Genomic DNA, 22,395 nt, shown 5'->3' with positions numbered 1-22,395 from the left:
TTTAAACAACGATTGGGTTATATGTCGTGCAACCCAAGAGATATTTACGTCGTACACACGTTCACCATGTCATTGTCCTGGACGAACTTTCTCTCCAACTTCACTATCATCTTTATCATTTTTATATTTTCCTGATAAGTTTTCTTATTTTGATAAAATGTTTTTTTCTTTTCAGTCAAATAGAGCTTAGAAATAATATTTTTTTTATGTAGTTAGATCTGAGAACAAAGAATGATAAATGAAATGTGAGATTGTATGAAGATAAGCCATGTTAGCATATATAATGGTACCATGTTCTTTCCCCCGGGAAAATATCCTTCTTCTTCATTCATGTGCTTCTAATTTCCCTTAAAAAGAAAAACGAATTTTCCGCTATTTTTGCGAAAATCAGACCAAATATAGACAATGTCGTCATTCATTTGAGTTCTGTCTCTCTGTGTCTCTTTTGTTTTTGAGTTTTGTTGTTGAAATTTTAGGAGAGAGAGAGAGAGATAGTTTTTTAGGTTTTTGTTGCCTTCTCCTTCTCACTAGTTTGGCTTTCTCTCGCCAAACTAATAACGAACGACCTGACCTTTATCAGAAGAAGGTCGTTTCTATTTTCTCCTTTCTTTTGTGGTTTTCTTGAAAAGAGGAGGGAGGAAGAGGTGGGGTGAGAGGCCAAGGAAGGGAGGATGAGCACTACGTCGTCGAGCAATGGATTGCTCCCCACGTCAATGTCAGGACGACACGACGACGTGGAAGCTGGAGGATCAGACAGAACACAAGATGAGCACCACGAACAGCTTGAACACGATCCTGATGATCCTTTCGACCTTGATAACACCAAGAACGCCTCCGCCCAATCTCTCCGTCGCTGGAGGGTAATGTCATCTCTGATTCTCTTTCCTTAAAAATGGTTGCGTGGCTTGAGAGAGATTCGATCTTTATTAATTACATTTGTGCAGCAAGCGGCACTTGTATTGAACGCATCACGTCGGTTTCGATACACTTTGGATCTCAATAAAGAAGAACACTATGAGAGTCGTAGAAGGATGATCCGAGCTCATGCTCAAGTCATTAGGGTATATAATCTTCTTGATGAAGCTTTTGATTTCTTCTTGTTTGTTTCTTGATCTCATGCATCAGTAAATTGCTTTATTGAATCAGGCAGCATTGCTTTTTAAGTTGGCTGGAGAACAACAAGTTGGTGGTATGTGACTGACTCTCCTTCGGATAAGTCAGATCAGATTCTGTTTTTGTTTCCTCAAATAATCGTTATTTTTTTTGTGTGCTTTCAGCGGTTGCATCATCATCAACAACAACTCCATCAGCTTCAACTGGTAACTTTGACATTGACCTTGAGAAACTTGTGTCAATGACCAGAAACCAAAACATGTCCAGTTTGCAGCAACATGGAGGGGTTAGTCTCTCATTTTGCATTCATTTGTATGCTATAAATGGCAAGACTTCATGATACTTAACTACTACCTTTTTTAGGTCAAAGGTGTTGCAGAGAAGTTGAAGTCAAATCTGGAGCAAGGAATCGAGGAAGATGAGAAAGAGGTGATAGATAGGAAGAATGCATTTGGATCCAACACATATCCGAAGAAGAAGGGGAAGAGCTTCTATGTAAGCATTTGTGTTGGTTTCTTTAACACTCTTTCCTTAACTTTTTTTTCATAACTCATAAGTTTATAACTTTCTCTTGTCAAAAAGATGTTCCTCTGGGAAGCATGGCAGGATTTGACTCTTATAATCTTGATCATAGCCGCTGTAACATCATTGGCATTGGGAATAAAGACAGAGGTATATGCTTTTCCTTTCTTTTCCTGTTTAATGCTCCAAACTAGGAACTAACTTGTTTTCTGCCTCTACTCTACTATCTTTTGGTTACTAGGGTTTGAAAGAAGGTTGGCTTGATGGTGGAAGCATTGCTTTTGCTGTTTTGCTTGTCATTATTGTTACAGGTACGAACCTTCTTTTTCGTCTATGTATTGCCTACATCTTTTATTTATGTTCCTGGTCCATTGAGGATGACACTTTCTTTAAGCTTTTTATCTTTTGATTCTTTCAGCTGTTAGTGACTATCGCCAATCTCTTCAGTTTCAAAACCTCAACGACGAAAAACGAAATATACAACTAGAGGTGCTTTGCTTTAACTTTTATAGATTGTTCGCAAATTATGTGGTTTTGAGCTGATAATTAAATAAATGAAAACTCTTACAGGTCATGAGAGGAGGGAGAACAGTGAAGATTTCAATCTATGACGTTGTTGTGGGAGATGTTATACCTCTTAGAATAGGTGACCAGGTCCCTGCGGATGGAGTGCTAATTAGTGGCCATTCTCTTGCTATTGATGAATCTAGCATGACCGGTGAAAGCAAGATTGTGAGTTCATCATGACTTTTCGTCTTCAGTTGTGTGCTCTTCTTCTTACTTTGCTAACACAGACTTTTGTTGCAGGTCAACAAGGATCAAAAATCTCCTTTTCTAATGTCTGGTTGTAAAGTAGCTGACGGTGTCGGTAGTATGCTGGTAAATCTTTGAGGCCTTTGTCCTTTTTCTAACCTTCTTTTCTGGTAGTTATTCATTCGGACTCTTCAACAGGTTACTGGTGTTGGAATCAACACTGAATGGGGATTGTTGATGGCAAGTATCTCAGAGGATACTGGTGAAGAAACCCCCTTGCAGGTATGTCATTTTGAATTTTTGATCACTTTGTTTATGGTCTCCACAATGTCTTTAAGAAGCCTAACCATTCCTTTTTTTGGTAATCTTGTAACAGGTGCGGCTAAATGGTCTTGCAACCTTCATCGGTATAGTGGGGCTCACGGTGGCTCTTGTTGTACTTGTAGCTCTTCTTGTGAGGTAATATTGGTGACAAATGTTTTGGCTTACAACTTCATGGCATGTTGAGAGCTATAACCTTGAGTTGATTTTTCAGATATTTTACCGGAACTACCCAAGATTCTAGTGGAGCAACGCAGTTTGTCAAAGGGAAGACTAGTATCAGTGACATTGTAGATGATTGTGTAAAGATATTTACGATCGCAGTAAGTATTCATTCCACATCCCTGATTATGTTATACTGTAGACACATGAGTTAACTCTGGCGTTTGTTTTAGGTTACTATTGTGGTTGTGGCAGTGCCTGAAGGACTTCCCCTAGCAGTTACCCTCACGTAAGTTTTATTTAATATAATCCACTCAAAAATTATCCAACTACATTGTAGTTATTGATACACTTTTCTTGACTCCATGTGAATAGTTTGGCTTACTCAATGCGAAAAATGATGGCAGACAAAGCTTTGGTAAAAAATCAAATATAATTCTTCTCTAGCTTTAGCTATTTCTTCTTGATTGTTGTCTGACCACCTTTTATTTGCTAATAGGTTAGGAGGCTTTCAGCATGTGAAACCATGGGCTCAGCAACAACAATCTGCAGTGACAAAACTGGAACTTTGACTTTGAATCAGGTCAATATCCAGTAAAAAACATCAGCATCAATGATATTTGTAGATAGCTAATTTTACCCCTTTCCAAAAAATTACAGATGACCGTGGTTGAGACTTATGCTGGAGGATCAAAGATGGATGTAGCAGACAGCCCCTCTGGGCTCCACCCTAAACTTGTTGCCTTAATAAGTGAAGGAGTGGCACAGAACACTACAGGCAACGTTTTTCATCCCAAGGTGGTGTCTTTAAGCTCATACTGAGGATATCAAATGATGGATGGTTAGTGCTCATGTTGTTATTTACTGTAGGATGGTGGAGAGGTGGAGATTTCTGGATCTCCTACAGAGAAGGCTATTCTGTCTTGGGCGTATAAGGTATATCAAATGTTTGCTTACTCTTTGACATATATTTCTTATGTATGTGCATATATATATTTAAAGAAAGCTATCGTTACAGTTGGGGATGAAGTTTGATACCATCAGGTCGGAGTCTGCTATCATCCATGCTTTTCCTTTCAACTCTGAGAAAAAGCGTGGAGGTGTTGCTGTTCTTAGAGTAATTTCTTGATCCTTCTCATCGCCATTCAATGAGGAAAGTCTCCAAAGTATCATATGTAGCTGATCAAGATTATATATTAACTTACTGCAGGGTGATTCTGAAGTTTTCATTCACTGGAAGGGAGCAGCGGAGATAGTTTTGGCTTGCTGTACACAATACATGGACTCAAATGGTACTCTGCAGCCCATTGATAGCCAGAAGGTGATGTGACACAACATTTGTAACTACCAATCTCTCCAAGTTCTTATTATTGGTGCTAGAGAATAAATTATGAGGACTATAACATTTGCCTGTACTTTGCTCTCATCTCAAATATCAATAACATTTCTTGTTTGGAAATTATTTTACAGGAGTTTTTCCGACTTGCTATTGATGCCATGGCGAAAAATAGCCTACGATGTGTTGCTATTGCATGCAGAACACAAGAGCTGAACAAAGTTCCCAAGGAACAGGAGGAATTGGATAAATGGAGTTTACCAGAAGATGAATTGACTTTGCTTGCTATCGTTGGTATAAAGGATCCTTGTCGTCCTGGGGTCAGAGAAGCAGTGAGAATTTGCACCAGTGCTGGTGTTAAGGTAGGCTCCTTGCCCTCTATAATGGTCTATAGCTGGTCAACCCATCTGTAGTGTTTATATGAACCATTTGTGTTGCCTAGGTACGAATGGTGACTGGAGACAATCTTCAGACAGCAAAAGCAATTGCGTTGGAGTGTGGTATACTTGCTTCAGATACAGAAGCTGTTGAGCCTACTATCATTGAAGGGAAAGTGTTCCGTGAGCTATCTGAAAAAGAGAGGGAACAAGTAGCCAAGAGAATAACGGTATGAACATTCAAGGATCATGTGACCTTACTGATGCTATAGTTCAAATATTAACTTGGGGGGTAATGCAGGTGATGGGTAGGTCCTCTCCTAATGACAAGCTTCTACTTGTTCAAGCATTACGGAAAAATGGAGATGTTGTTGCTGTCACTGGTGATGGTACTAATGATGCTCCTGCACTCCACGAGGTTAGAATCACTGGTGATGATACAGGCTATATTAGGTTTTGTGTTCCACTTCCAAATCTGACTTATCTTTTTTGGCTTTGTGTTATAGGCAGACATAGGTCTCTCTATGGGTATATCAGGAACAGAAGTTGCTAAAGAGAGTTCAGACATTATCATTTTGGATGACAATTTTGCTTCAGTAGTTAAGGTTAGTCTTAGTGTATACCTCCATAGCTATTCTTTATGCCTTTTTCTTATAATGCAATTCTTGTACTGTTTCAGGTTGTTCGTTGGGGCCGTTCTGTGTATGCAAATATTCAGAAGTTCATACAGTTCCAGCTCACTGTGAATGTTGCAGCTCTTATAATCAATGTTGTAGCAGCAATGTCTTCCGGTGACGTTCCTCTAAAGGCTGTACAGGTTAGTTAACCTTCCCCCTGGATGGTTGAAATTTTAAGATACTTTGAAGATGGAGTACAGAAGAAATACAATGGTGGTTCTTTGATACAGCTGCTTTGGGTCAACCTTATTATGGACACTCTTGGAGCACTTGCACTCGCTACAGAGCCGCCAACAGATCATCTTATGCACAGAACCCCTGTTGGAAGAAGGTATAACATCATGAAAAAATTTAGTGAAACAAAATTAAATATATTGTGGTTTATATGTATGGTTATGTATTTGCAGGGAACCTCTAATAACAAACATCATGTGGAGGAACTTGCTTGTGCAGGTGACTTGTTCAGCAAAACAACTATCTTGACGTTTATTTTATTATTCAAACATTTTTTCTAGAGTGCACATCTCTGAAACTATAATGTGGGGATGTTGCAGTCATTATACCAAGTGGCGGTCCTCCTAGTTCTCAACTTTGCAGGCTTGAGCGTGCTTGGCTTGAAACAAGACAGCAACCATGCACATGCTGTGGAAGTGAAGAACACTATGATATTCAATGCATTCGTTATGTGTCAAGTAAGCAAATCATCTCCACTTTTTCATCTCCTTATTCTTTAAATCATATGGAATTGGTTTTAATCATGCAAGTCTTCCAGATATTCAACGAGTTCAACGCAAGGAAACCTGATGAAATGAATGTTTTTAGTGGTGTATCTAAGAACCCTCTCTTTGTTGCAATTGTTGGAGTCACTTTTGTACTTCAGGTAAGACCAATAACACAAAGCCTCTCTCTCTCTTGACACTTGATAGTATCTAGTAGTAAACTGTTGTGCTTGAAAATGCAGATACTCATTGTTACTTTCCTTGGAGAGTTTGCTCATACAGTTGCACTGAGTTGGCAGCTATGGCTTGCTTCTATTGTTATTGGACTTGTCAGGTATGTCCATTTTTTCCAACTTGAAATGAAATGTAGAAACTATAATATCACTAATTTGTTGTCTCTCTGCAGCTGGCCACTAGCAGTTGTTGGGAAGCTGATTCCTGTACCGAGGACTCCAATGAGCGTCTACTTCAAGAAACCGTTCCGTAAATACAGAGCCTCAAGAAGTGCATAAACACATTACTAGAGATATTCATCTTCCTCATACTGCAACTACAGTAGCAATAACAAGTGACAATGGCTAAACCTTTTAACATTCCTTTCTTTTAAATGGTAATAGTATATTACAAATGTATCCAATTCTTTTGTCCCTTTTTCAGATTTCTTCTTCTTTTTGTATGATGTAAAGGTGCAACTGTGAATTGAATTTGATTTGGGGTTGTACTAATGGGAGTTTGGCTCAGTCTTTGGTTTTTCAAAAAGTGTTGTCTAACATGGAGGATTCTATGTGTTCATACCAACCGCAACTCTTTGCTCTCTGTAAAGAAGCTTTCATGAGATATATCTACTGTTCAAATGGCATCACTAGATATAGGGACCAATGGACATAGTAAAGATCACATGGTTCTTCTTCCTTCATCAGAAAGACAGAAACCCTCCACACTAAAATGAATCTTACAAACAAATTTTATGTGTTTCATACTATTGAACAAAATTTGTAGGATGCAAAAAGCTATAAGCCAACAAAATCAAATTGTAAACCTCAATTGTTTTCTTTCCTACACACGGCAACCTTACATAAAGAAAAACAAAGAAAACATCAAATAAAATATAGCTTACACTTGGTGAAAACTGAGAAAGCCCATGTTTGGAGAGATCACTTTAGAAAAGGGGACAAGGTTCAGCAAAAGCATGAATAAGCCAAGTGGTTCTTCTTTGAGATGTAAGGAGAGATGAAATCTGTAGCAAGGGAAGAAGTCTCTGAGATCTCTGCTGGAACTAGCACTTGAGGCTTACCCAAAGCTATCCTTTTCCCAACTGTGTTTGCATAGAACAAACCAGATATGGCTGGAACAAACACATCGCTTCTTGAGCTTATGTAGAAGTCAATAACATTTTCATACTCAGAACTCTCTGATTCAAGGTACTTTGATCTCTTACTTGCCGGCATTACTGCCTCCTGCCATTTGTCAAGTGACAAAAACGTTAGCAACATGGTAAGAGAACTTTCTTGGAGTAAAGAATGTTTGTTTTCTTACACACCTTAGTGAACGTTTTTGGGAAGATATCCTTAAGGATATTGGGGCTACTGTCCCATCTAGGCTGAGTCAGATAGATGGTTGTGTCACCAGCAAATCCAAGCTTCCTCAAGAACAAAGCAATCTCTTGTGCGTTGTAACAAGTCTTGGACCCTCCCACACCAGTTGAATGACAATTTTTCTTCTCGAGTGCTTCGATTCTAAGGTCTACAGCTATGAACCGGCCACCTGATTTACTGCTGTGAGTCCTTAACCTCTCTATCATGGACTCAACTACTGCGTTCAGCTCAGGTTGCAACTCCAAGGAACCGAACATTGCCAAGCAAGACACAGGATCGGTTTCACCGTCTTGTGAGGATTTCCTCAGGTTGACAGAAGGGAAGTATGTAGCGACTCGAATGTTTCCTTTGGACTTGAAGATGGGTTCAATGTGTTCTTTGATGTAGTCTTCTGTAACTCTTGTAGGGACTTTAACAATGGCGATGTCTCTTAGAGATACTTGTTCAGGCAATTGTTTGACAACTTTGATGACGTTTTCCAAGCTTTTGATTAGTTTATCAGCATCATAAATGTCTTCAAAGTTCCTGATACCAGTCATAAGTTGATCTTAGAAACCAATTATCAAACCATAAAATGTCATGAACATAGACAAACAACTCTTATAACCTTTCATCGCCAGGTTTGCTTCCTCTTATACCAGGAAGCACAAGTGTTGCTCCAAGATGCTTTGCGACCATTACAGCATCAGTGATCTAAACATGAGATCAGAATTAACCACACAAACACAAACAGAAGAAGATCACAACACATCTGAATAAAACCATGGCTGACTTAACAAACTGAGAATCAAACTTTTTATAAAGCATACCTGGGAGATATGGTACTCAGGACCATTCGTTAGAGAGAATGTAACATACCCTTTTGATGATACCGCTTCATCTGCAACATTTAGTCCTTAGTAAATAGTCCAGAATCAACTACACAAATGGAAATAAGAAAGAGTCTGATTATAAAACAAACACATACCGGATAGTAATGTTGGCCAACAAGGATTAAGGTCATTGTTATCATCCATCCAAGGTCCTTTATTTCCTTCTAAGGCTCCAACAAGACTATCTTTCACAGATACTCTGGATCCTTCGAATTCGATATCATGTGCATCTCCCTGAGCTTTCTCCTGTAAGTAGAGAAGAAAAAGGTTCAGTTTCATGCACCATTAGTTTACACCAAATTAAAAGAGATGAAAATCAATCATGTCCTAATGATCAGCTGAAAGACTTCACTGTTGACTCTTGACTTGATTCATGCAAATCTACATTTTTATCTAAAAATGGAAAGTTTTGTTTTTCAAGAAAACTCTTTAACGCACAAATCAAGAAAGTGCAACTGATCAAATGAATTAGATCTGCTTCAAAGACAAAAGTTGTCGGCAGAGAAGATACCTGAAGAGAATCATAGTAATCTCTGTGAAGCATCTGTCCGAGCATCACAAACATGGTGATTGTTTGATCGGAAAACGGTAATAAAAGGATGTGGGTTTAACAAAGACGTTTTATTATGGTCGGAGGAGACGTTCAATCGGTTACAAGAGATGTAAAGAGAATGCGACAGAAGAGAAGCCGGCAACTCGAAGAGCTACCGGAAAAGTACAAATAACGGCAAGATGAAGCAAAGGTGAAAACCCTAATCTAGCCGCCAAGTGTTAGTCAGATGATTTCGGATCCCCTTCTCGTTTCTGTTCCTTCCCCTTATATAGTCCTCTGATGTGTCGTTCTTGACCTAGCTTAAGTCGTCTTCGTGGGCCTTCCTTATTGGGCCGAGAGGCCCGCATCCATCCGAGCGGTCGCTGAGCCGGATGCCTCTTGGTCGGCGTCGCTCGACTCGAGATACTGTAGAGACAAGCCGAGTAACCAACCGAATTAAGCCGATTATTCGAGCCATCGCTTTCCTTGGTCTGGGCCAGGCCTTCTATTCTTTGGGCCTTGCGGGATGATTAAATCCATCCTCTACAGTAAGTCCCCCCAGTCCATCGGTGAGCGGAGAGTCGACAAGCTCATGATGGATTCTGGAACTCGAAGGTTCGAAAGAATAGTAGTCCTGTCGGGAGTTTGAAACGATGGGTTGACGAGTCGCGGGAAGGCTGCGGTAGTGCCTTCTCTCGGGGTCGTTGAGTCTCAGGCTCTCAGATTTTGATCGGCAAATCCCGGCTAATTCACCGGTTTAATCGATCTTAGGATAACCGTTTGGTTAATTAAGATAAGAAGCCGGAAAGTCGCGGGAGTCGATGGGGTTTTTTGGGGGAAATTCGAGGCCCGTTTAGGCCCATTTAGGTTTAATAATGACACCTCGAACCTTTCCTCTTTTTCCCTTCACGAGTGTCTCGGGGAGTTGAAACGCCGCGAGGGTCCGCTGGATATTTAGGGGGAATTTCGAGGCCCATTTAGGCCCGAATAGACCTAATGATGATGCCTCGAACTCCTCCCTCTCTTCTCCTTATAAATACGTGGATCCCCTTTCATTTCTTCAAGTTTCCTCCGCGATCAAAGGTACTTTCTCTCTCCTTCCTTTATCTCTCTAAGTGTTGTAACCTTCATTCGACGCGATCTCCACTATGTCATCGGTTCCGAGATTATCGAGGCAACAAAAAGGGAAATCGGTCGCGGCGACATCGACGCCGGCAAGGAATCCCGACGGAGGTCGTCTCGGGGATCTGGAATCTGCCCACCATGCGGCGATGATGGACACCGCCAATTTATCTCGTTCCCAAAGGCTTCTGGTCGCAGATGCTACGAGGCTTGCGAGGGAAGGGAATGAGAACGTCGCTGTTAGCGACGCGACGGATTGCGCGAGAGACGGGCAGAGCGGGGCGACGCCTGTCGACTCGGTTACTTTGAGAGCTCGCCCTATGGAGGGCGATCCTCCTGAGAATGACGATCCCGAAGCTGAGTTAGTCCCAACGACCTTCTATCCTGACGGGATTTTCGAGGAGCTTCCGAGGCTTCTACCCAACTTGCTTCGCCCTGCCTTCGTGGCTGGTCAAGACTGGGAGGGTGTAGAAGAGACTAAATCTACCCCGAGGAGCGTGAAGAAGGTTCTTCGATCCAAGGGCGCTACGGGCGTAACTTTCCTTATCCCCACGAAAGAGCAGAGACCTTGGTCTCCTCCGATCGGATATCAGACGGTATACGAGTCTTACTTCCAGGAGGACACTCGCTGTTGGTTCCCGATCCCGCGACTGATCACTGCGTACGCTAGGCGGCGAGACATCGCGATTAGCCAACTGTTGAACGGCTCGTTGCGACTGGCCGTCACCTTATCGATTTTAGCGGAGCAGATCGATATGCCGATGAGCGTCAGATCTTTCGAGGAGATGACCTCGATAACCGATATGAAGGACGGAACCTACTCGGTGAAAATGCGACCAAACTGTAATGTATGCGCCGGTCATCCGAACAAGACGCAGAATTGGCAGCGCTCTTACTTCTTTCTTAAATCCGACGTCTCGGCTTTCGAGGAGCCTCCTCAGGAGGACTATCGGGTTCTTTGGAATCGATCCTGTGGTAGAGTACCTTGTCGCGAACTACGTCTGACTTTGTTGTTCCTAATGAGATTCTCCTTTTCTTTTGTTCGCAGTTGGCCATCCTACGTCCCCCGTCTATCCCGAAGATTTCTTGAAGAGCGTTCAAGCCGTCGCTTTGCTTAGAATCTACCGTTGGTCTGAGATCACCGTCGAGAAGACCTACGAGCTTAAAGATCGGATTGCTCGAAGTGCGTTCTCTCGCCGTTTCTTGTATATATTTTTTTTTGGCCGTATGGCTTGCTTGTCGCGTGCTAACCTCTCTGCCTTGTGTTTTCAGGAGGGTGGAGGTCAGATCTTCCAACAGTTCTTCCTATTCGCGCGAAGAGGCTGGAAATTTTTCCGAGAGATATCCAGAAACAAGTCAACGAGGCAAAGAGAATGGGAACTCTTCCAGACTTGAGCGCGATGCTTGCCGTTCAACTAGGACTGACTAGCGGGGGCGGGCCCTCGACGGCTGTCCCTCGCGCTAGCGAGGTTCCTCCTTCCGGTGCTGCGACTGCGAAGAAAAGTAGGAAGAGGAAGAGGGGTGTCTCGGAAGCCGAGGAGAACGCCGAGGAGGCGAGCGGCGTCCCCCCTTCCGGTGATCTTCAGAAGAAGAAGAAGAAGAGGAAGAAGACCAAGAGGTCTGTTGAGGCTCAATCGGAGGGCCCCGAGGAGCCGACTGGTACTGAGGAGGAAGACGAAGAAACTCGGCCTGAAGAGGAGGTTTCTGAGGCCGAAGTCTCGAGAGAGCGAGATGATGCGAGGGAAGCAGATGGATCTGAGGCTTCCCTTAACGCCGCCATCCCGGACGGTTCCGACGAAGATAGTGGTGAGTCGCCGCTTTTGGTGAGAAGGCACAACGACGAGATCGACGATGACGTGCGATCTCCTGTTCTGACGCTTCCTAGCGAGGAGACTCCGGCTATCACTGGGGCGGGGGCCGTTCAGACCGGCACGTCTCCTCGCGGCTCTGCTATCTTGAGGAGGGCTCCCGGGATTAACTTTCCGGATAAGGTCTCTTTCCACTACGAGGGGCCGGCCCCTCTGGCGTACGTTCCCGAGAAGTGCGGGGAGCTTCTTCGTCAGCTTAGAGGGAGGGCAAAATCCCTTCCTGCCGTGAGGGACCTCATCTTCGGGGATGAATACGAGGAGGCTGCGAGGGCAAAGCTGCTGGTAAACACTTCGACCTCTTCCCCTTCTTGTTGCATTACTTGTTGTCTCTTTCTCTTTCTCTTATGATTTTTATCTTCTTGTTCGTCTAGGGAGACGGCGCGATGAACGTCGTGATTGATAAGTACGACACTGCCCTGAAAGGAGTCTCGACTGAACTTGAGCTGGCCAAGAAGGAACACGCGGAGAAGGAGGAAGCTTCTGCTCGTCAGCTGAGTACATCAAAGGCTAACGTCGAGAGGCTCAACGGGATGGTCACTCGTGCGATGGCTCGAAGGGACGAACTCAAGGCCGACTTGGTGGCATCTCGCGGGATTATCCATGAACTCGAGCAGAAGAACGCTGAGCTCGAGGGCGAGAAAGCTTCGCTCGCTGCATCTCATGAAAGAGAGATGAAGCGCCTTAGAGATTCCAGGATCTTGGAAGTGACAAAGGAACGAGGAAGGGTTGAGGCCGAGATGTCTGCAAAGGCTAACCGTCGCTTCGCCAGGATTCGCTCCCGAGAGGAACGTCGAAGCCTTTACGACAAGGCTCGGTTGCTTCATAGCCAAGCTTTTGGGACCAGAAAATGCCTCGAAGCCTTGAAGAGGGCTGGGAGCGACATCCTGCAAGCCACGATCGATCTTTTCGCGGAGCAAGAGAAAAAATACGAGCAGGAGGCCGAGGAGCTCGAGGTTGGTGAGATACCCGAGGTGGATCTCACGCTTTCTCCTCTTATATTGGATTCCCAGTTTGTGGATGCTCGTATTTTGGCGAGTCTTGATCCCTACGGGTCCAATGTCGGTCTGATCGACCCAGAGACCGCAGCAAATCTTGTTACTCCGCCCTCTGATCCAATCGACGGGCGCCGCGACGAGCCGACGCCTTTTGTAGAGGGTTCTTCGGCTGCGTTTGAGGGGGAGACGCCTAATCGGGGGACCAATGCTGCTGAAGACGGTGGTCCTGTCCTCGTGCTCTCGGATACTTCGGCTGAAGGGTCTCGTCGAGGTAATGAGGAGGTTGCTCGCGAGTCGAGTGTCAGGGCTTCGGAGCTTTCTGCCCTCAACGATCGTGAGAGCGACCGAGAGGATTAGCGTCTCTTGTATGTTGTTTTCTTTTGAGTCTTATATGACTCATTGTTGTAGTTTTTTTTTTGAACCTTTGCCCTCGAGGCTTTTGTTTTGCTGTTTTCTCGCTATCTCGAACTCTTTTGGTGATTTGGACTGATTTACTTTAGATTTGTCTATCAAAATCGTGACTTCTCAAGATTTGAAGTGACTCTGCTTGTTCGGTGTAAATGTTGTTCGAGATGTCGAATCATTATAATTTTAAACTTGTTATGACTTTGTCTCGATTGACCTCTTTGAGTCGCGACCGTTTGCCATTTTGAGTTTAAATTGTTAATTAAGAGTTTTCGACTTTGACGGTTCCGAGTCGATCCCAATGTAATTTTCAAGCGTTTGGTTGGCCAGACCTTACTTAGTTAATTATAGGATGAATCGGAGTCATTGTCTCGGCCGTGTTGGTTTAGGTCGCAACGCGGTCGATCCCGTGAATACATGTCTGATCAGGACGTATTCAATCGTGGGATGCGAGTGCCGATACGTTTGTTCGAGGAGCCGGGGCGTGCTCGAGTAGGCATCGCTTAAGTGATCGTCTGCTTCGGAGATCGATTCCTCGGGGAGGTTTTTATATTTTTTTTTATTTCGGCTGGACCCTTTTTCTTTGGGCTGCCTACGTATCCCTTTGCGGGAATCAAGCCATTCGTAGTTCTTAGATTGCGAGTGAAAGTGGCCTTTGTGGCGCATTCACTCGATTTTTTTTTTTTTTTTTTTTTTTTTTTTTTTTTTTTTTTTTTTTTTTGGGTAAAAGCGGCCTTTATGGCGCTTTTACTCGATTAGTAGATTGCGAGTGAAAGTGGCCTTTGTGGCGCATTCACTCGGGTTTGTGTTTCCAGGCTAAGGGTGGAAAAGGCGGAGATGTTTGGAGTTCCAGGCTCTCGGTACTGCTTCGCCTGTCGAAGTCTCGAGGCGGTATACTCCTGGTTTGATGACTTCGACTATCTTGTATGGTCCCTCCCAGTTGGCTCCGAGCTTGCCGGCCTTCCACTCCTTAGTGTTTTCGAAGACCTTTCTTAAGACGAGGTTGCCCATTTCGAGAGGGCGCGACTTGACCTTTTTGTTGTAATAGCTCTCGATTTGATGCTGGTAATTCTGGATGCGGAGTAGCGCTTGGTCGCGCTTTTCCTCGATATCGTCGAGTGCATCTAGGAGCATGTCGCGGTTGATTTCAGCGTTCTGTGGCATTCGCGACCGGCGTAGGCTCGTCACGTTCACTTCTGCGGGAGCCATCGCCTCGATGCCGTAGGCCATTGAGAAGGGCGTAGTTTTCGTCGCTCCGCGAGGAGTGGTTCTATGGGACCACAGGACACCATCTAGTTCGTCTGCCCAGCATCCTTTCTTTAAGTCGAGTCGTTTCTTCAGACCGTCGATGATGGTCTTGTTCGTCGATTCGGCTTGACCATTACTTTGCGGGTTTCTCGGCGTCGACATGTTGAGTCGTATGCGCCATCTGTCGCAGAAGCCCTTGAAGTGATGCGAGATGAATTGCGAACCATTGTCCGTGATTATCTCGTATGGGAGCCCGTGTCGGCAGATTATGTTCTTCCAGACGAAGTGTTGTACCTCCTTGTCGGTTATGCTGGCATAGGCTTCGGCTTCAACCCATTTGGTGAAGTAGTCAGTGAGGACCAGGATGAACTTCTTTTGTCGAGATGCCGGCATTGGACCAATGATGTCCATTCCCCATCTCATAAATGGATATGGAGCAGTCAAGGTGTGGAGAAACTCCGTTGGGCTGTGTATGGTTTTGGCGTGGCGCTGGCACTTATCGCACTTGCGCGCGTATGTCTCGCAATCGGCATTCATGGTTGGCCAGTAGAATCCGAGGTTTTTAACTTTTAGTGCGAGAGCTCGCCCGCCCGAGTGGTTGCCTGCTGCTCCTTCGTGTGTCTCGGCCATGACGAGTCTCGTCTCGTCGCCGGCGATACATTTGAGTAGTACCTTTGATGCAGTCCATCGGTGTAGTTCTCCGTCTAGGACGACGTAGTGCGTGCTGCGTCTTTTCAGTCGCCGGGCATCCCATTTTTCGACGGGCAGTAAACCCTCCGCGAGGTAATCGATGAGTTCCTTGCGCCAATCTGTTGAGTGATCATCTGGCGAGGGGGATTCTACTTCGTCAATGTCCATCGCGTCGTTGATCGCTGCTATAATCGCGGCCTGTTCTGCCTTCGTATCGATGCTCGGTTTCTCGATTTTATGGATCGGGATTGTCCTTTTGACCTGGTCGTGTAACTTGCTTCCCAGAGCGGCGAGGGCGTCGGCACAAACATTTTCTCCGCGAGGAACCTTCGTGAGTTCGAAGAACTCGAAGTCTCGCGTGAGGTCTTGGACGAGTTTGAGGTAGGCGTCCATCCTGTCGTTGCGGACGTCGTAATCACCGAGGTACTGGCTTACGACGAGTTGAGAATCGCAGTAAGCGCTGATTCGCTTTGCTTTCACCGCCTTGGCGAGACGGAGCCCCGCGATGAGGGATTCGTACTCAGCTTCGTTGTTTGATGCCGCGAAGCCGAAGCTGAACGACTGCCGGATTAGTTCTCCTGTTGGTGATTGCAATTGCACTCCTGCTCCTGATCCTTTACTCGTGGATGACCCGTCGACGTGGAGGATCCAGTTTACGTTTGGTAGGATGAGGTCTTGTTCCAGCTCTGGCGTCAATTCGATCAAGAAGTCGGCAAGGACTTGTGACTTTGCTGCTGTTCGATTTTTGTAAACGATATCATGTTCGCTTAGCTCCATCGCCCATTTGGTCAACCGTCCCGATTGGTTGGTATTCTGCAGAACCGTTCTGAGTGGTTGGTTGGACAGTACTTCGATCGTGTGCGACTGGAAGTAGGGTCGCAATTTTCTTGCCGAGGTGACGACGGCCAGGGCCATTTTTTCTAGTGTTGGATATCTCGTCTCGGGCTCCGTCATTCTTTTACTTGTGTAAAAGATTGGTTTTTGTTCTCCCCTGTCTTCTCGAATTAATACGCTGCTGACGGCGGAGGATGTAACGGCGATGTAGAGAGACAGTGTGTCGCCGGCTTCTGGCTTTGATAGAACGGGTGGGGTCGTGAGATAATGCTTGAGTTGATTGAACGCCTCCTCGCATTTTTCATCCCAGAGGAACCTTTTGTTTCCCCTTAGTAGCTCGTAGAAGGGAAGACACTTGTCGGTCGATCGCGAGATGAACCTGTTGAGAGCTGCGATGCGTCCCGTTAGTCGCTGCACTTCGCGGCTGTTTTTCGGGCTTGGAAGGTCGAGAATCGCTGAGATCTGCTTGGGGTTGGCTTCTATTCCTCGCTGAGTAACGATGTAGCCGAGGAATTCTCCGGAAGTGACACCGAAGGTACATTTGGCCGGGTTGAGCTTCATCCCATAGTCGTTCAAGATCTTGAAGCAGTCGCGCAAGTTATTGAGGTGGTCGTCGGCCTTGAGTGATTTGACTAGCATATCGTCGATATACACTTCCATGGTATTGCCAAGTTGGTCAGCGAACATTCGATTAACGAGTCGCTGGTAGGTCGCACCGGCGTTCTTTAGCCCGAAGGGCATCACCTTGTAGCAATAGGTCCCTCTGTCGGTGATGAATGCCGTCTTCTCGCGATCGTCGGGATGCATCAGGATCTGGTTGTAGCCTGAGAAAGCGTCCATGAAGGTTAAGAGTTCGTTGCCAGCGGTTGACTCGACGAGACGATCGATGTGAGGGAGTGGGTAACTATCCTTTGGGCACGCCTTGTTGAGGTCCGTGAAATCGACGCATATGCGCCATTTGCCGTTCTTCTTCTTGACGACGACCGGGTTGGCTAACCACTCGGGGTATCGGACTTCTGTAATAAAACCCGCGTCGAGGAGCCTGTCGACTTCGTCGTTCACTGCTTTAGATCTTTCCGGACCGAGTTTGCGTCGCTTCTGTCGGATGGGTTTGAACGTGGGGTCGACGTGCAGTTCATGGGATGTAACTGCGGGGTCGATCCCCTTCATGTCGGAGGTCTTCCAGGCGAACGTTGAAGCGTTGTCTTTGATGAAAGAGATGATCTTTGAACATAAGTCGTCGGACAGGTATACGCCCACTCGGATGATTTTTGTTGGGTCGGATTCATCAATTGCGACTTCTCGAACTTCCTCTTTCTGGGGGTATATCTTGTGGAGTGGTTTGCTGACGGAGTTGACGAGGGAAGCCTGTTGCTGCATCTTTACAGTTGCAATCAGCAGTTCTCTCGCGGCTTGTTGATCTCCCCGTATCGTCTGTGTTTTTCCGTCTTTGCCGGGAAACTTGACGCATTGATGGTACGTCGAGGGAACGGCTTTCATGGAATGCAACCATGGTGTTCCGAGGATGGCATTGTATGGTGCTTTGGCTCGGATGACGGAGAACTTGACGGTACGGGTTATACCACCTGCGTATACTGGGAGACGAATTGTTCCGATCATTTGCTCCGAGGCTCCGTTGAAGCCGGTGAGTGTGCGAGAGGAAGGCTTCATATCTCTTAAATCGACTCCCATTTTATCGAGTGTGTCGCGGAAGATGAGATCGACTGAGCTGCCTGTATCGATAAGTACTTTCGCGACTAGGCACTCTCCGATGTCGAGATCGACGAGGAGGGGGTCGTTGTGCGGCATGTGGATACCCTTGGTATCTAGTGCCGAAAAAGTGATCTGGTGATCATTTTCGACTGGAAGTGGCCACTTCTTGGAAGTGGTGGCTTGTCGCTTATAGTCTTTGACGGCTCGAACTGAATCGCCGCAAGGAGGCGATCCTCCCATTATGACGCTAATGTTTGGCGTGCGGGTAGCTCGCAATGATTCGAGTTGCTTCCTTAAATCGTCGGTTGTGTTCTCGAACTGAGGAGCTTCCGCGGGCTTTTTCTTTTTTGACTCGAGACGTCGTCGCAGATCGGACTTCTTCGAACGGTTTAGTTGGATTCGCAGGTCATCGGCCTTTGAATTGAGCTGGTCGCGAAGGTCGCCGTCTTCACCTATTCTCCTGGCGCTAAATTTTGAGATGGTTGTGCGGAGGTCGGCGCTTCCCACGTGTTCGTTTGTAGCGCTCTTTCGCTTCAATAGTGCGCGCAGGTCTTTATCTGTTGTCGGGGAAGTGAGAGATTGCTCGACTTTGCTGTTCAGTTTGTCGCGTAAATCTGATTGCATTGTCGAGGAGTCGTCGTCAGAAGAGTCACAAGGGCGAGAGAGTATGACTTCCACTCGTCGCCGGCGACGCGGATGTTCGTCTTCTGATGAGTCGTTGGCGGGGCCGACGTTGTTGACAGTAGTGCGCTCAGGGCTCGCTCTTTCCTCGCTAGGGGCCGTGTTCTGCTGAGACTTCTGTGCCTTCTTCTCCTTGTTCTTACTCCAACTTTTGGTGTTTTTCGGTGTCGTTGGAGAGGTGGGCATTTGAATTGTCCCGTTGGTAATTCCGTCGAAAAATTGCCCGATGAGGACTTTGCACTCTTTCGTATCATGGGAATCCCTTTTGTGGTAGAGGCACCATTTCTTTGGCTCCTCAGAGTTTGAACTCGCTGGTTCGGACGACTTTGTTTGCTTCGAGGCGGAGTCTCGATCCCAGTGGTTCCAGGCTTTCTCTCGAGTGACGGCTGCTGTCTTTGGCGATTCCTCGTCGTCGACCGAGCTAACGTAGCCTCGCTTCTGAGTGGTGTTTCCACCGGAGGAGTGCTGGCGGGGCTCAGGGCGGGTGTCGTTTGTTCGGGCGGGTCGCTGTTTCGCTGCTGCTTCTTTTGCAAACTTTGCTCTTGTGTCTTCTTCCATGCGGATGAAGTTGTTTGAGCGAGCGATGGCGTCAGACACAGATTTCGTCGGGTATCGGTAGAGATCCTGACGGAATGTGGAGTCAACGTGCAAGGTATTCATCAGAGACTCGACAGCGATAGGATCAGGAATATCAACTTTCGAGACGATAGCCTTGAACTTTTCCATGAAGTCGCGGAGGCTTTGGCCGCTGGTATGAGTGAGGTTCCACAGGTCGGACACGGTCGTTTCTTGGTTGGTGAACATGATATAATTCTTCAGGAAGGCCGTCGAGAGGTCGTGGAAACAATCGACGGAGTTTTCTCTGAGGCCTGTGAACCAAGTAAGGGCCGGTCCCTCTAGGGTTTCGACAAAGAGTTGGCAAAAGCCGGCGTCTTTGTCTTCGTCGGTCAGATTTGCGCGTCGCATCGCTATGTTGAAGGACGTAACATGAGTAGAAGGGTCGGAGAGACCCTTGAAGGTTGGAAGACGAAGTTTCTCCATCTTCTGGAGCCGTACGCCGGTGACCCTTTGCGTGAAGGGTGTGCGAAGAGATTCCGCGAGTACGTGCTCGATTTGGGGCGCCGAGGTCGTCACCTGGTGGATCTTTGAGTTGATGTCGAGGACCGACTGTTTCAACGCGGCTAGCTCGCTTGCGGTGTCTGCGTTGATGTCGTTACCGGCGCTCTGGTTGCTGTTACCGATGCTCTGGTAATTGTTATCCCGCGCAGGTGCTATGTTGGTGGTTCGTTCAGTGGCGAACAGGTGTCGACGGTACTGCGCCGTTGAAGCTTCGGCGTTTGCAGCGATAGGGGCGAGTATTTTTGCTATCGCTGTGATTTGGTCGACCGCCGCCTTCTGCGCCGCTTCTTGCAGGGCGAGGCGTGCCAGGATGGTTTCCATGGACGCAGGAGGGGGTAGCGGAGTTACTGGTGTAGGCGTAGGTGTTACCTCGGGAGCCGGCATCACCTCGAGGGCTTCGCGCTCCTCGCCAGACGAAGAACTGTCGTTGCTGACAACCATAGTACTAACGTTACTTTGCTAAAAAGGCCCACGGTGGGCGCCAACTGTTTGATCGGAAAACGGTAATAAAAGGATGTGGGTTTAACAAAGACGTTTTATTATGGTCGGAGGAGACGTTCAATCGGTTACAAGAGATGTAAAGAGAATGCGACAGAAGAGAAGCCGGCAACTCGAAGAGCTACCGGAAAAGTACAAATAACGGCAAGATGAAGCAAAGGTGAAAACCCTAATCTAGCCGCCAAGTGTTAGTCAGATGATTTCGGATCCCCTTCTCGTTTCTGTTCCTTCCCCTTATATAGTCCTCTGATGTGTCGTTCTTGACCTAGCTTAAGTCGTCTTCGTGGGCCTTCCTTATTGGGCCGAGAGGCCCGCATCCATCCGAGCGGTCGCTGAGCCGGATGCCTCTTGGTCGGCGTCGCTCGACTCGAGATACTGTAGAGACAAGCCGAGTAACCAACCGAATTAAGCCGATTATTCGAGCCATCGCTTTCCTTGGTCTGGGCCAGGCCTTCTATTCTTTGGGCCTTGCGGGATGATTAAATCCATCCTCTACAGTGATGGTGAGAATACCAGCAACCACTTGCCTAAAATCCACACCCATTTCTTCTTTCTTACAAAACTGGATCGTGAAAACAGAGTTGAAATAGAGAGAAGGAAGGAAGGAAGGAAAGAAAGAAAAAGAAAGTCCAACAAAGAGAGTGTGGTGTGGGGGCAGATAGAGACAAGGTATCTTCCTCAAATATGAATTCTCACTTCCCCCTTGTGATTACTTTTGTAGTGAATGTTTATCTCTAGGCGAGTGTTGTTGTCACTATTGATTGTTGAAGTTGAAGTCTTACGCTAAGAAAAGCATTGGTCATGGTCAGCCACCGACACTTTTTTCTTGCCGTGGTTTTTGGTATAATTTGTAACCGGTGGTTTCCTAAAACCGGTACCAAACCAGTTAGACCAAAACATGCTGATCGTTTTGTTTTTAAACATTACTTACTATCTTTATCCTACAGTTTAGAGAATGCTACTGAGGAGCCAGTAAGTAAAATGGATCCTTTAAACTATGTTAAAAAAAAATGCGAGTCAAAAATTTATTTTCGCTAAAATAGTTGTATTATAAATATTAACAAATTTAACTCTCAAATCATTGATATAAAGTTTGAAATAATTCACCTGCTTAATATCACTAGTCATACCAAGAAATACAAAAAATAATCTCACTAATGATACAGAATATATATTTAATCTTATATCGTTGATGATAAAGTAAGTTTTAAGAATATACTAAAATTCCCTTGCCAATAAAATAAGAGTAATTAAAGTTCAGTCAAAATAAAATAAAATAAGAGTAATTACTTTAACAGACAAATTAATTATGAGCAAATGATAAAGCACGGGATTAACGTGTTATTGGTTTGACGTGACTAATTTGGTAATTATGTTACTCGGAAGCATTTTTGTTGTTGTTGAGAAAGACTCGAAAGCAATTGTAATGATACAGCTTTCGTTAGAGGCCACGTATACGTATACGAGTTCAAATTCTCGACTTTTGCTAATCACTTACACATTGTTTATATCGGCGGGCGTACCACATCATTAAGGACAACAATGGTCAATTTTGTATGTTCATCTGTCGAATACCGGTTTACCCAAAGAACCAAAAACTAGTGGGAAAGATACATACACATGTTAATAAATGATTACAATTATGCATGACTCTGTATATTTTGCTTTCCTTGTCTTCTAAGTTTGTGGGAGGGGATCACAGGTGAACACTTGATTGTTGAATGGTAGCGTAACGCAGTGTGATGCAACTGCAAGTCTGCACCACTCGAGAATAATAGACAGAATCAATAATAACTACCAACTCATCTACCGTTACATATGATTTCGGTAACACATGTACGCAACACAAATTGACAAAAAAAAAATATGCCAATAAAGATGATGAACATAACCCTATTTCCACGCTACATAGTCTGAGAAACCCCATTAGACCCATCTTCGTTTGAAGTTTTCCTTTCTTGGCCCTAAAACCGCATTTCCTTGTAACCAAAGTTGCATTTATTTGATTGTTTTTTTTTTTAAAGTTGCATTTATTTGTTCTTTGTTTTCTAAGAATAGTTATTGGTTTTTTATTTTTGATCAAACTAAGAATAGTTATTGTTAATCGCACCATTCTTCCGGTTGTATGGCATTATTATAAGTTTTATCTCGACCTAAATCATGTCTCGTGACTCTCATCTTAAGTTAGTGTAACTAACAGAATATTAAACACCAACAATTTTCTCAACATGACTTTTGGTTTA

At 45.2% G+C, this 22,395-nt stretch overlaps 3 protein-coding genes across 3 annotated transcripts; 2 read left to right on the top strand and 1 right to left on the bottom strand.

The window, feature by feature from the left end:
- Positions 1-129: 129 nt before the first annotated feature.
- Positions 130-7,159, top strand: LOC106376913 (calcium-transporting ATPase 9, plasma membrane-type). Its single transcript, XM_048744469.1, has 31 exons — positions 130-860; positions 945-1,061; positions 1,147-1,189; positions 1,278-1,399; positions 1,477-1,608; positions 1,696-1,785; positions 1,877-1,946; positions 2,054-2,124; positions 2,206-2,367; positions 2,443-2,514; positions 2,587-2,670; positions 2,765-2,847; positions 2,924-3,032; positions 3,105-3,160; positions 3,247-3,289; positions 3,371-3,454; positions 3,532-3,669; positions 3,742-3,807; positions 3,890-3,988; positions 4,082-4,192; positions 4,342-4,569; positions 4,650-4,814; positions 4,886-5,002; positions 5,091-5,189; positions 5,264-5,401; positions 5,492-5,592; positions 5,669-5,714; positions 5,816-5,953; positions 6,034-6,141; positions 6,223-6,314; positions 6,387-7,159. Exons 1-31 carry the CDS (start codon positions 672-674, stop codon positions 6,490-6,492), a joined length of 3,279 nt encoding a protein of 1,092 aa, XP_048600426.1. The 5' UTR covers positions 130-671; the 3' UTR covers positions 6,493-7,159.
- LOC106376914 (protein MANNAN SYNTHESIS-RELATED 1) lies at positions 6,994-20,903 on the bottom strand. The gene is made up of 7 exons (XM_013817045.3): positions 20,655-20,903; positions 8,959-9,018; positions 8,543-8,693; positions 8,385-8,455; positions 8,183-8,268; positions 7,521-8,100; positions 6,994-7,437 (listed from the first exon to the last, which is right to left on the bottom strand). The coding sequence occupies exons 1-7, from the start codon at positions 20,694-20,696 to the stop codon at positions 7,159-7,161; spliced, it is 1,269 nt and encodes a 422-aa protein (XP_013672499.2). The 5' UTR covers positions 20,697-20,903; the 3' UTR covers positions 6,994-7,158.
- LOC125580236 (meiosis-specific protein ASY2-like) lies at positions 11,465-13,567 on the top strand. The gene is made up of 2 exons (XM_048744470.1): positions 11,465-12,251; positions 12,341-13,567. Exons 1-2 carry the CDS (start codon positions 11,475-11,477, stop codon positions 13,319-13,321), a joined length of 1,758 nt encoding a protein of 585 aa, XP_048600427.1. The 5' UTR covers positions 11,465-11,474; the 3' UTR covers positions 13,322-13,567.
- Positions 20,904-22,395: the final 1,492 nt, after the last annotated feature.

This window comes from Brassica napus, chromosome C1, assembly GCF_020379485.1.
Source record: "Brassica napus cultivar Da-Ae chromosome C1, Da-Ae, whole genome shotgun sequence".
Taxonomy (NCBI): domain Eukaryota; kingdom Viridiplantae; phylum Streptophyta; class Magnoliopsida; order Brassicales; family Brassicaceae; genus Brassica; species Brassica napus.
This window is presented reverse-complemented; position numbering and strand designations above follow the sequence as displayed.

Excerpts from the sequence above, each read along its gene's own strand:
- LOC106376913 (XM_048744469.1), top strand. The coding sequence starts at position 672 with ATGAGCACTACGTCGTCGAGCAATGGATTGCTCCCCACGTCAATGTCA. Across the intron at positions 1,400-1,476 it reads GTTTGCAGCAACATGGAGGG|GTCAAAGGTGTTGCAGAGAA; the intron begins GTTAGTCTCTCA and ends TACCTTTTTTAG. Across the intron at positions 5,954-6,033 it reads ATGCATTCGTTATGTGTCAA|ATATTCAACGAGTTCAACGC; the intron begins GTAAGCAAATCA and ends CAAGTCTTCCAG.
- LOC125580236 (XM_048744470.1), top strand. The coding sequence starts at position 11,475 with ATGGGAACTCTTCCAGACTTGAGCGCGATGCTTGCCGTTCAACTAGGA. Across the intron at positions 12,252-12,340 it reads CTGCGAGGGCAAAGCTGCTG|GGAGACGGCGCGATGAACGT; the intron begins GTAAACACTTCG and ends TTGTTCGTCTAG.
- LOC106376914 (XM_013817045.3), bottom strand. The coding sequence starts at position 20,696 with ATGGGTGTGGATTTTAGGCAAGTGGTTGCTGGTATTCTCACC. Across the intron at positions 9,019-20,654 it reads TGGTTGCTGGTATTCTCACC|ATCACCATGTTTGTGATGCT; the intron begins ATCACTGTAGAG and ends TCCGATCAAACA. Across the intron at positions 8,694-8,958 it reads ATTACTATGATTCTCTTCAG|GAGAAAGCTCAGGGAGATGC; the intron begins GTATCTTCTCTG and ends CTCTACTTACAG.